This window comes from Squalius cephalus (genome assembly GCF_949319135.1).
Source record: "Squalius cephalus genome assembly, chromosome: 19".
Classification (NCBI taxonomy): domain Eukaryota; kingdom Metazoa; phylum Chordata; class Actinopteri; order Cypriniformes; family Leuciscidae; genus Squalius; species Squalius cephalus.
Genome location: NC_137140.1, coordinates 1,435,641 through 1,448,140, shown reverse-complemented (window position 1 = coordinate 1,448,140; position 12,500 = coordinate 1,435,641). Strand labels below are relative to the sequence as shown.

The 12,500-nt window shown below is 37.2% G+C and overlaps 1 protein-coding gene across 10 annotated transcripts in view; it reads left to right on the top strand.

The window, feature by feature from the left end:
• LOC307147298 (uncharacterized protein) overlaps positions 1–12,500 on the top strand; it is a 117,693-nt gene that overhangs the window by 43,189 nt on the left and 62,004 nt on the right. For 9 of the 10 annotated variants that reach the window (XM_079851941.1, XM_079851942.1, XM_079851938.1 and 6 more), the window contains 5 exons: positions 696–920; positions 2,794–2,900; positions 7,872–8,072; positions 9,246–9,363; positions 10,508–10,706. In XM_079851941.1, coding sequence (XP_079708067.1) covers positions 696–920; positions 2,794–2,900; positions 7,872–8,072; positions 9,246–9,363; positions 10,508–10,706 — 850 coding nt within the window. Of the gene's footprint in view, positions 1–695; positions 921–2,793; positions 2,901–7,871; positions 8,073–9,245; positions 9,373–10,507; positions 10,707–12,500 lie in introns of all 10 variants that reach the window. The other variant, XM_079851940.1, reaches the window with a different exon arrangement.

Here is a 12,500-nt window from a genome sequence, read left to right as displayed (position 1 = left end):
TTATTTTGATCATTCATATGTGACCCTGGACCACAAAATCAGTCACATGGGTCAGTTGTAATTGATGTTAACTAAGCTGTTAGATGTCAAACTAATTTTATCTCTTAAAACTCATATTTGATCACTAAAATGACATATATTTTTAAAAAAATTATTCATGCCTTAAAATATCTTGAATGTAACTCGACACACTCGCCTCATTTAGTATGCGCGGTTCTATGAATATGCAAATGAGCCCCGCCTCCACTCACTCACTCAGCTCAGAGATCCACTGGTTGACGATCACACGTTGATCTGATTGGTTACAAGGTAGTTTGTGACGTCAGAAACACCAGCGATTTCAAAGCGTGTTTTTGAGACTGTCTTTGGTTCACTGCAGTTTTAAGGAGGAAATACTCAGCAATGCTGTCGACTTATGAACTTACACATGGTTTGTCTTAAAGCAGATTAAAAACACCACATAGACACATAAACAACATTAAAAGCTGGATTTACACCACAGGGCGACTTTAACTTAGTACTGCACAGAATATGAAAGTCTTCTCTACGACAAGATTCAAGCACAAAAACACGCTTATCGTCTAATAATTTTAACTGTCAAAATCCCAGTAAAAATCAAGATGTCATTTTTTGTCAGTACTGGGGATAAATGTCTTGTTTCCTGTTGGTTCTCACTGCACACATCCTTTACTCAGGTAAGACGGAGCTGCTGGCTCTCGAGGTTTCTCCCGGTGTCTTGCTGAGAGTCACCACCGATACCAGCGACAAGCACTTCTCAGAGTCGGCACAGGCTCTGGACCCGGTCGGCACCGCTGGTCACCTGGTCTCCATTGTGGTGTCTGATGGGATACCGAACACGCCCACGGCGCTCTTAGCCAATCACATGGAGAGTGCGCTGAACCTCGCAGTCGCACAAGAAGGTAGGAGGAGCTTTTCTCACGTCTTGAATTAAGATTATTTTCCTCACCCCATTAGCAGATCATTTTGCTTTTCTTTAAGCATCAACTCACTTCATTTTGATTAATTTCCCCGGAAAACAGGACTTAAAATCTTATGTCATTTTACTTATCTAGTAAATGCATCTTGATTTAAGAATTTTTTGATATTTGGACTGTAAACAAGACAAAAATACTAAGTAAGAAAAGCAATTTTTTGGTGCTTTTCTCACGTCTTGTCTGCACTAGGGGTGTAAAGATCCCCTCATGTCACGATCCGATACTGAACTCACGATACTATATTATCGCGATACTCAAGACAAATGATAAAAGGTTCACAAAAAATGTACTGTTGATTAAAATGCTACATTTGGTATTACATTGTCTGTGTAAATTAACAGGTTTTGACTTAGTGCTGATAACCCAAAGCACAGGACAATAGAGACACCAGAATAACAATATTCATGATTCTGAAGCTGAAAACACTGAATTATTTTAGATGAATATGTTTGCACTCTTTCACTGACTAGAAATATTTAAAATAATGTAGGCCATTTTTTACTGGTAACATCAGACATTTGGCATTATCAGATACCAGATACCACAAATATTCCCCCATTGCATTATTATACATTATATTCAACATTATATATAGTAGTTTAATGTAGTACTGACCATAGACTGTAAAAACATATGGACGTAGTGTCCGTGACGTCACCCGTAAGTTTCTGAAGACCGTTTTTGAAGCCTAAAGTGGGCGTGGCCGACCGTCGCCATCTTGGCAGCGCATCACTCCCGAATTTATTTAGTTTTACAGTCAGACAATGAGCTGAGGTAACGTGACGGCCAACAGACAGCAGACAAACGGCTAATGATGACTAATGACCACAGCCGCGGGAATCCACCTGTGGACACCCTTAATTATGCAGAACTTTAAGGCTTAATATAATTTAAACGGATGAGTTATTAGTTTTAGCTTACCTCAAGGGCATCCAAGATGTAGGTGTCTTTTTTTCCGCAGTAGTTTCAATTTTGATATTTTTAGGTCAAACCGTTCTTGTCTCTCAGTCCTATAATGCAGGTCTATGGTCACTGTCTCAAAGAGCATGCAGAGAGTCCAAATTAAACAATTCCCCATCGTCCAAATTAAACAATTCCCCATCGTAAGTACACATTGATGGCCTAAGACACGAAACGAGCGGTTTGTGTGAGAAAACGAACAGTATTTATATCGTTTTTACCTCTTATACACAGCCACGTCCAAGTGATATGAGGGCGCGCGCGCATCCTGGTGTGTGACGTGTGCGCAGACTGGTGCATAGATATATACACTAGATGTCTCCTCGTTCCAATGAACTGCCGTAGGCAAGGCGGCATCTATTCTAGTGTATACGATGGGGAATTGTTTAATTTGGACTCTGTGCATGCTCTTTGAGACAGTGACCATAGACCTGCATTATACGACTGACAGACAAGAACGGCTTGACCTAAAAATATCAAAACTGAAACTACTGCGGAAAAAAAGACACCTACATCTTGGATGCCCTTGAGGTAAGCTAAAACATACCAAAATTTAATTTAAAAGTGAACTATCCCTTTAATTCACTTCCGTGTTGGTTTCAAGAGAGAGACAGGGAGGCTGCCGCTTGGTACTGACACTAAACTTGAATTTTTTCTCACACAGTAATTTTGTATTTTGGGTGAACTATCCACAACACATATTGTAGCATTATTGTATTGCGATATATTGTGACAGGCCTAGTCTGCACTGGTTTGTTTATCTTGTCTGTAACACATTATCTCTGCCAGTGATTTAATGTTGGACTCTTGTCGTGTTTGCATTCTCGTTTGGAAACAGCAATAACGCCCGGGGAGGATGAATGCTCGTACGGCGGCGTGGCTCGGTTTGTGCTCGAATGCATCGCGAAGATGCCCACCAGAATCTGCAAGGAACTCCTGCAGCAGGTAAAGAGCGAAATCAGTCAACATCTGGAAGAAACCAACTTTCACTGTGCATTACAATACAAATATTGTTTTTCAGTACAAATATCTAAACAGATACAATTAAGATATTAACTTGAGAATTAAAAAATCTCAAGTTATAAGGTGTTTTCTAAAAACTATCAAAATTAAGTCAGTGTGTACTTAAAACAAACACAAATATCTGTCATTGGGTTCAGAAAAAACATTATATTGTTTATTTTTCTGACCCCATTGACAGATATTTGTTCTTGTTTTAATCACAAACTCATTTTGATAAGATATACGTTTTGTTTTCTGAAAAATGTATCAATTAAGTGCCTTAATGCTTTAAATTAAGTTTGTTTTTGCCTCCCCCATTGTAAGATATTTGGGTAGCACTTAAAGCCTGTATGTACAACCCCAAATCAGAAAAAGTTGGGACACTGTACAAATTGTGAATAAAAACAGAATGCAATGATGTGGAAGTTTCAAATTTCAATTTTTTGTTCAGAATACAACATAGATGACATATCAAATGTTTAAACTGAGAAAATGTATAATTTTAAGGGAAAATAAGTTGATTTTAAATTTCATGGCATCAACACATCTCAAAAAAGTTGGGACAAGGCCATGTTTCCCACTGTGTGGCATCCCCTCTTCTTTTTATAACAGTCTGCAAACGTCTGGGGACTGAGGAGACAAGTTGCTCAAGTTTAGGAAGAGGAATGTTGTCCCATTCTTGTCTAATACAGGCTTCTAGTTGCTCAACTGTCTTAGGTCTTCTTTGTTGCATCTTCCTCTTTATGATGTTTTCTATGGGTGAAAGATCTGGACTGCAGCCTGGCCATTTCAGTGCCCGGATCCTTCTTCTACGCAGCCATGATATTGTAATTGAGGCAGTATATGGTCTGGCATTGTCATGTTGGAAAATGCAAGGTCTTCCCTGATAGAGACGACGTCTGGATGGGAGCATATGTTGATCTAGAACTTGGATATACCTTTCAGCATTGATGGTGCCTTTCCAGATGTGTAAGCTGCCCATGCCACACGCACTCATGCAACCCCATACCATCAGAGATGCAGGCTTCTGAACTGAGCGCTGATAACAACTTGGGTTGTCCTTGTCCTCTTTAGTCCGGATGACATGGCGTCCCAGTTTCCCAAAAAGAACTTCAAATTTTGATTCGTCTGACCACAGAACAGTTTTCCACTTTGCCACAGTCCATTTTAAATGAGCCTTGGCCCAGAGAAAACGCCAGCGCTTCTGGATCCTGTTTAGATATGGCTTCTTTTTTGACCCATAGATTTTTAGCTGGCAACGGCGAATGGCACAGTGGATTGTGTTCACCGACAATGTTTTCTGGAAGTATTCCTGAGCCCATGTTGTGATTTCCATTACAGTAGCATTCCTGTATGTGATGCAGTGCCGTCTAAGGGCCCGAAGATCACGGGCATCCAGTATGGTTTTCCGGCCTTGACCCTTACGCACAGAGATTGTTCCAGATTCTCTGAGTCTTTGGATGATATTATGCACTGTAGATGATGATAACTTCAAACTCTTTGCAATTTTTCTCTGAGAAACTCCTTTCTGATATTGCTCCACTATTTTTCGCCGCAGCATTGGGGGAATTGGTGATCCTCTGCCCATCTTGACTTCTGAGAGACACTGCCACTCTGAGAGGCTCTTTTTATACCCAATCATGTTGCCAATTGACCTAATAAGTTGCAAATTGGTCCTCCAGTGGTTCTTTATATGTACATTTAACTTTTCCGGCCTCTTATTGCCACCTGTCCCAACTTTTTTGGAATGTGTAGCTCTCATGAAATCCAAAATGAGCCAATATTTGGCATGACATTTCAAAATGTCTCACTTTCAACATTTGATATGTTATCTATATTCTATTGTGAATAAAATATAAGTTTATGAGATTTGTAAATTATTCCATTCCTTTTTTACTCACAATTTGTACAGTGTCCCAACTTTTTCTGATTTGGGGTTGTATTATGCATTATAATTATAAATTCATAATGCACGTTATAATTAGGGCTGCATGTCTTTTGTGCTTGAAGGGACACGAACACACGGCATTGTCAAAATGCCCGTCTCGGCGAGTATCCTCGTAAACACAGTTGCTTATGAACGTAATCAGTTGAGAAAGAAACGGATGCGTATCGTTATATTGGATCCATGCATTCGTTCTTAAAGTGACAGCAGCCTAATAAGCCTGCCTGAGTCTGCGTCACTAATGTTCATCAAACAATAAAAGACAAAGAATTAATCTTAGTTAAAGCTACAAAAGTGATTTTCTTAATTTAGAAAATTAGTTAAAATTATTAAATTAGTGATTTAATTTATACAGTGAAGATTGTTATTTTACATTTGATGATTCAGTTTCTCTACCTGAATCCTGTTAAATACCTGAAAAACATGACGCACTGTTTATTTCAGTTTATCTTTGTTCTGCTGTATCAAAATAGAGCTATTCAAGTCATCTGGTTCAATCATTTTCATATCACAGAAAAACAAATATCGCAATGTCAGTTTTTTCCAATGTCATGCAGCCCTAGTTATAATTATAATTATATCCTATTATAAGTAATTGCAACCAAAGTTAAAATGCATTATAATATTTGCAAATTCCTTGTTGCGTCTGAAGTTAGTTGCTTGTCAGTGTTTTAATGCATTACACTTTCTAAGGGTGAATTGATAAGTATTATAATGCATTATAACTGTGGATATTATTATTCATAGGATCATACAATGCATTATAAGGCATGATTGCTTAAAAAATACTTTTATAATGCATTATATATGAAGGCTTTAAGTAAAATGTTACTGATATATTTAAACTCTGTTAATATCTTCAGTGGTTTTGCTTCTCCAGTAAATGTATTTTTATTTGAGAATGTTTAGATGTTTGTGCTGGAAAACGAGACAGAAACACTGAGGAAGAACATCATTTATTGCTGTGGTGTTTGTCAAATATTGCTAGGCGAAGATCATTTTCCCAACCTTTGAGTTTAATAACGTATTAGTAAATGCTGAAATTAATACTAAGATTGATCAATGCAGTTCATGTTCACTAAGGTAGTTAACTAATGTTAACTAATGAGACTTACTGTAAAGTGTGACCAGTATTGCTAGGCGAAGATCATTTTCCCATCATTACTCGGATGTTAGACGAGACGTCTCGTGGGTGGGAACCAGAGGCTCTCGAGGCGGGAGAAAGTCCTGTATCTAGGTTGTTGTCATGACAACCGTTGCCGAGTGTCATTCTTCGAGGGTTAGAGGTTCAGTCTCCTGTCACATCATTAGTCTCGAGCACCTTTCTTCATTCCCATAATGACACGAGAGCGCCGGATCCCACTCTCCCTGCTGGATATTGGTTTATGATTAGCCTTAGGCTGGCACTTGGCAGCTAATTTCTGATTGGATGAGTCACGTTATGTTTGGCTATAAATGACCTAAAGTTGCAAAGTCCACCTGTAGTCAATAATTGTATCTTTTAAAACTCATCTTTGATCACCAAAATATGTAAATGTTTTTTTCCTTGAAAAAACATTCTTGATGTCTTAAAATATCTTGAATGTAACTCGACACCCTTGCCTCATTTAGTATGCGCGGTTCTATGAATATGCAAATGAGCCCCGCCTCCACTCACTCACTCAGCTCAGAGATCCACTGGTTGACGATCACACGTTGATCTGATTGGTTACAAGGTAGTTTGTGACGTCAGAAACACCAGCGATTTCAAAGCGTGTTTTTGAGACTGTCTTTGGTTCACTGCAGTTTTAAGGAGGAAATACTCAGCAATGCTGTCGACTTATGAATTTACACATGGTTTGTCTTAAAGCAGATTAAAAACACCACATAGACACATAAACAACATTAAAAGCTGGATTTTCACCATAGGGGGACTTTATTAAATGAAACCTTATTGTAAAGTGTTACCAAATATTCTTTAAAAGTAATTATCTTTGGGAACACTTTATTTTACAGTGTCATTGTTACACGTTACATGTAGTTACTGAAGTAATAATAACTATGAATTATACATAATTACATGCAACTAACCCTAAACCAAACCCCATTACTAACCCTATAATATGTAGATGCAGTCAGTTATTAATACTCAGTACTTAAGTTAGGGTTAGACAATAAAGTGCAACTCACTTTAAAATAAGGTTTCACTTGTTAACATTAGTTAGTGCATGAACTAACATTAACAATGAGCAATATATACAGTATATATCTTCACAGCTTGTATTAAGCTTTGTCAATGTTCATGTTTGTGTTAGTTCACAGTGCAATTACTAATGCAATCTTAGAATAAAGTGTTTCCATGAATCTAACTCACTTTTTAAGGTCAGCTTTTTCCTAAAGGTTTTTATTAGTTTGTATTCCAGTGTGTTCTTTTGTTTTGCATTTCTATCTGTGTATTTTTTTTTCTCTTTGTATTTTTTATTGTGTAAAGTGACTTGAGAAGCTGTAATAATATAATAATAATATAATTATTATTATATTATTGCTTTTCTTACTCAGTATTTGTGTCTTGTTTCCAGTCCAAATATCATTTCATTTCTTAAATCAAGATGCATTTACTAAAGTAGTGAACTTACATAAGATATAAAGTCTTGTTTATTTAAGTGATTAATTAAGTGTGTTGATGCTTAAAACAAGCAAAATTATCTGCCAATGGGGTAAAAAATAATAATATTGTTTCTGTTTGAATTAAGATTATTTTTCTAACCCTATTGTCAGATAATTTAGCTTTTTTAAGCATCAACACACTTAATTAATCACTTAAATAAACAAGACTTAATATCTTATGTTATTTTACTCATCTAGAAAATGCATCTTGATTTAAGAATTTCTAGATATTTGGACTGGAAACAAGACAAAAATACTAAGTGAGAAAAGCATTTTTTGCAGTGTGTGTTTTTATGATTTGGTGTTTTGCTTGTTTTGTGCAGGTGTTCTTGGAGCCGCTCTCTAAAGTGCTCGGTCAGGCCAAATCTAAAGCTGTCCTGCTGGACGCTGCCCGTTCAGACACGCGTCACCTGATCAAACTGCATCAGATGGGCCTCCTTCTGGGAATAACCGAGTGGAGAGGAGACTTCAACAGCAAACTGGTTTCTCCAGCTCGTCCCGAAGCGCCCGCACACGTCAAGAAGGTCAGAGTTCACTTCCTCGTTTCCTTAATCAGAACCTCGCTTCAAACTGGATTCTGTAGACAGCAAAACTGGGCTGTTTCAAACACTGTTTTAACTTTTGGTGTCTTTACAAATGCGCACTTTTAAATGTTTATTAAATACAGTAACTGTTCTCGAAATAAATACGAAATTGCTATATGACTGCGATTAAATTAATATATGCACTGCATTTTTTAGTGTGAAGCGCAAAACTGTGTAATTGCGCAAATACAAATTTTTTCATTTTACAATGAAAAAATACATATATGAAGAGTTCAGATGCAAAAGCCTCTAAGTGCCGTCTGAAATTTTCTTCTAGAATGATCATTTTTATCAAGCTCGTATATTTAAGCTCAGTAATTTCACTTAAATGACAATTAATAGGTCATTTTCATTGCCATTTAAGTGAAATTACTGAACTTAAATATACGAGCTTGATAAAAATGATCATTCTAGAAGAAAATTTCAGACGGCACTTAAAGGCTTTTGCATCTGAACTCTTCATATATATATATAGAGGGAGAGAGAGAGAGATTAAAAAAAGGTTATAAAGCTTATAAAATACAGTAACTGTTCTCATCTCATTACGAGGAGGGATGCATCGAAATTAAACCGAAATTGCATTATGACTGCGATTTTAATTAAATTAATATATGCGCTGCATGTTTCAGTGTGAAGCGCAAATCTGTGTTTATTTACACACGAGCAGCTCATTTGAGTTGATTTTTCTTAAATACTATTTTTTTTTTTTTTTTTTTTACAATGGAACATTACATATTTGTTTTTTTAGCAATTTAATAATAATTATTATTTATGAATAATAATAATAAAATTGAATTGTAGTATTATTACTACTATTATTTATAGCCATTCTGATATATATAAACGCAACATTTTGGACAAATTGTGCAGTACTACAAAAAAGCACAGCAAACCTGGATTTATTTTAAAGTCTCAATTGCCATTTTTATCACAAAAATCATGCATCTCTAATTTAAAGTCATAAATGATAACCTGCAGACAATGCAAAAGCAATTCAACACAAATATATAAGTATAACGATATAACTATATAAATGTTTTGCATGTGAAGTAACTGAATGAGAACATGTTCAGATTTAGGGTTTATTCATCAAACACCTTCCAATCTCTGCAGTTTGTGGTGGAGGACTCGATGAGCGACATGTCGTCAGTGCTGAGTCAGAATGAGATGGAGAACGATGAGCAAGTGCTCAGCTCTGCGTCCAGCAGCCCGAGAGGAGCCCGACTGCAGGGTGAGCGTCGTGTTCGGGATCTGTGTGGAACACTGTGGTGAAGTCACATGACACATCCGCAGCTGTGCACATGCAGAAGTTTAATTAAAGACTCTGAGCTTCTGTTGTTTAATTCTTAGGGTCAGTGAGAGGGATTTTACTGCAAACCTTAAATATTAAATAAAAGAACAATGCAACAATTAGCGTGTAGGATCATATGGCTTAAAAATGAAAGATAGACAATAAAAAAGTGATAAAATATGTAGAAGAATATGATTTAAATGACGTAAATAATAATAGAAGTGATAGAAATGTGTAGAAAAATGTCTTAAAAATGTAATAAAAAAAAATACAGATAAAATGATAAAAAGGTGTAGGACAATATGGCTTAAAATTTAAATAAAAGAACAATAAATAGTGCTAAACATGTGTAGGAAAATATGGCTTAAAATGATATAAAATAACAATAAAAAGTGATCAAATGTAGTCAAGTCAAGTCATTTTCATTTATATAGCGCTTTTAACAATGGAGATTGTTTCAAAGCAGCTTTACAGAGATAAACGTATAATTTAAGGTAAGATTGTTTTGGCTTTACAGCGGTTCTTTAATAAAGCCATTTTCCATCTAAAGTTAGTTTTATGTAGAAAAATATGGCTTAAAAATGAAATAAAATAATAAGAATAAAGCGATAAAAATGTGTAGAAAAATACGGCTTAAATATTATATAAAATAACAATATGGCTTAAAATGAAATGAACAATAAAAATGTGATAATGTATTGAAAAAGAACAATAAAAAAGCTATTAAAAATGTTTTGCAATATATGGTTTAAAATTAAATAAAAGAACAATACAAAATGTTTAAGAAAAGTCTAGGAAAAGACTTTCAAATTAAATAAAAGAACAATAAAAAGGTGTTAAAATGTATATCAAAATATGCTTTAAAATTAAATTAAAGAACAAATTGTTTAAAATGGAATAAAAGAATGATAAAAAAATGTGTAGAAAAATATGGTTTCAAATGAAATGAACAATAAAAAAGTGTTAAAATGTGTAGAAGAATATGGTTTAAAATTAAATAAAAGAACAATAAAAAGGTCACAAAATGTGTAGAAAACTGGCCCCTTTTAAAGCCCTTTTCTCCTTCTGAAATGACTTCATTCAGACAGTGAAGATGACGATGAAGATGATGATGAAGAGGAGCAGATGTTCGAGCTGGTGTCTGAGGACAATGCAGAGGCAGACAGCAGTGATGAAGAGGAGGAGGAGGAGGAGGACAGAGAAAACTCCACGACTGATGATAAACCAGAGGAAGAAGAGGAGGAAGAGCTCGATCCACACAGAGCCATCATAGAGGACATCAGGTGCGTTCAGCTCACGCAGCTCGAGTGCAGCCGCACACTCGACCGCTGCCAATTACTGGTGGAGCCGATCACAAAATCCATGATTCGGATCATTTACCGTTTTTGAACCACGGATCAGATCATTTTTCGGATCAGCAAAAAAAAAACAATATATATATGGGGGGTGGGGGGTGGGGGGGGTGTAACTTTGCTTTTCATTTATTACTTAAAGGGCACCTATTATGCAAAATTCACTTTTACATGGTGTTTGAACATAAATGTGTGTTGGCAGTGTGTGAGCAAAACCACCCTAGAATGATAAAAATCCACCCAGTGTTTTTTTTTACAATCTCAATAAATCATAAGCACTGTCTCAGAACGAGCTGTTCTCAGATTCTGCGCAATGTGACGTAGAATTGAGCAGGCCCCTCCCACGACTGTTGAGTGACACTTCAGTTTGAGCCTAGCCCCGCCCTGAGTGAGCTGGACACAGGCCCCTCCCACGACTGTTGAGTGACACTTCAGTTTGAGCCTAGCCCCGCCCTGAGTGAGCTGGACACAGGCCCCTCCCACGACTGTTGAGTGACACTTCAGTTTGAGCCTAGCCCCGCCCTGAGTGAGCTGGACACAGGCCCCTCCCACGACTGTTGAGTGACACTTCAGTTTGAGCCTAGCCCCGCCCTGAGTGAGCTGGACACAGGCCCCTCCCACGACTGTTGAGTGACACTTCAGTTTGAGCCTAGCCCCGCCCTGAGTGAGCTGGACACAGAGTCCGCCATTGTTCGACGCTTGAGCAGCTGTAGACAAGAATGTCTCCTAAGCGATTGAGGTGTGTTGTTGATGGATGTAAGAATGAACATAGCAGTCTTCATTTACTCCCGCTGTTACTCGAGGATGGATATGTACTGTTTGTGATCAAGCTTACACTCTCCGGAGCAACAGGCCTAATGTGACACGGACACGCTCTTTATGACAGCTCTTCGAGTCATTTTACGGATATAAGGTTTACCAGTTTATTTAGCACCCACTGAAAAGGTGTGTATATTTGTTTACTGTTAGTTGTAACGAGTGTTTTGTGTGTTGATGATAATGAAAGGGAGAGAGAGAGAGAGAGAGAGAGAGAGAGAGAGTTTATGGATAAGACTTTAATGCGCACTTCTTATACTATGTTTATTCAGCTCAGAGATTCTCTGGAGTAAAACTAACGCTCATCTTTTGTGTGATGTCCAATAAACTTCACTGAACTTCGTCAGTATATTTTGGTCATCATTCGGACGGGGTTTGCTACAGCAGGCTTGTATTAGTGGATAAAAGCAGATGACAAATAAGTTATAACCGTAATTAAACTAAACTATACCTGTTCTATGTCCATACAGCATATATTCTCTGGCTCTGTGGGCATTATTGTCCGACTCCGGGTCGAAATGAACACCTACTGAGATTTTCTGTTCTGATATCATCAGATGAGATTTTCCTGGCTCTGAGCGCGAGCTCGTGAGGCTCCGCCCCCTGTGCCGTGCAGCAGCAGCTCATTTGCATTTAAAGGGCACACACTAAAACAGCGCGTTTTTCTGAGCCCCAAAAAATTACAATTTAAACAGGCTGTAAAAAAGTATCTGTTGGGTATTTTGAGCTAAAACTTCACATACATACTCTGGGGACATCAGAGACTTATTTTACATCTTGTGAAAAGAGTCATAATAGGTGCCCTTTAAAGCTCACTTGAAGTTCTTTGAAACCACATCAAAGACTACTAGCCTAACTGATACAGTTCAAAGTTCTCTCTCTCTTTCTCTCTCTCTCTCTCTCTCTCTC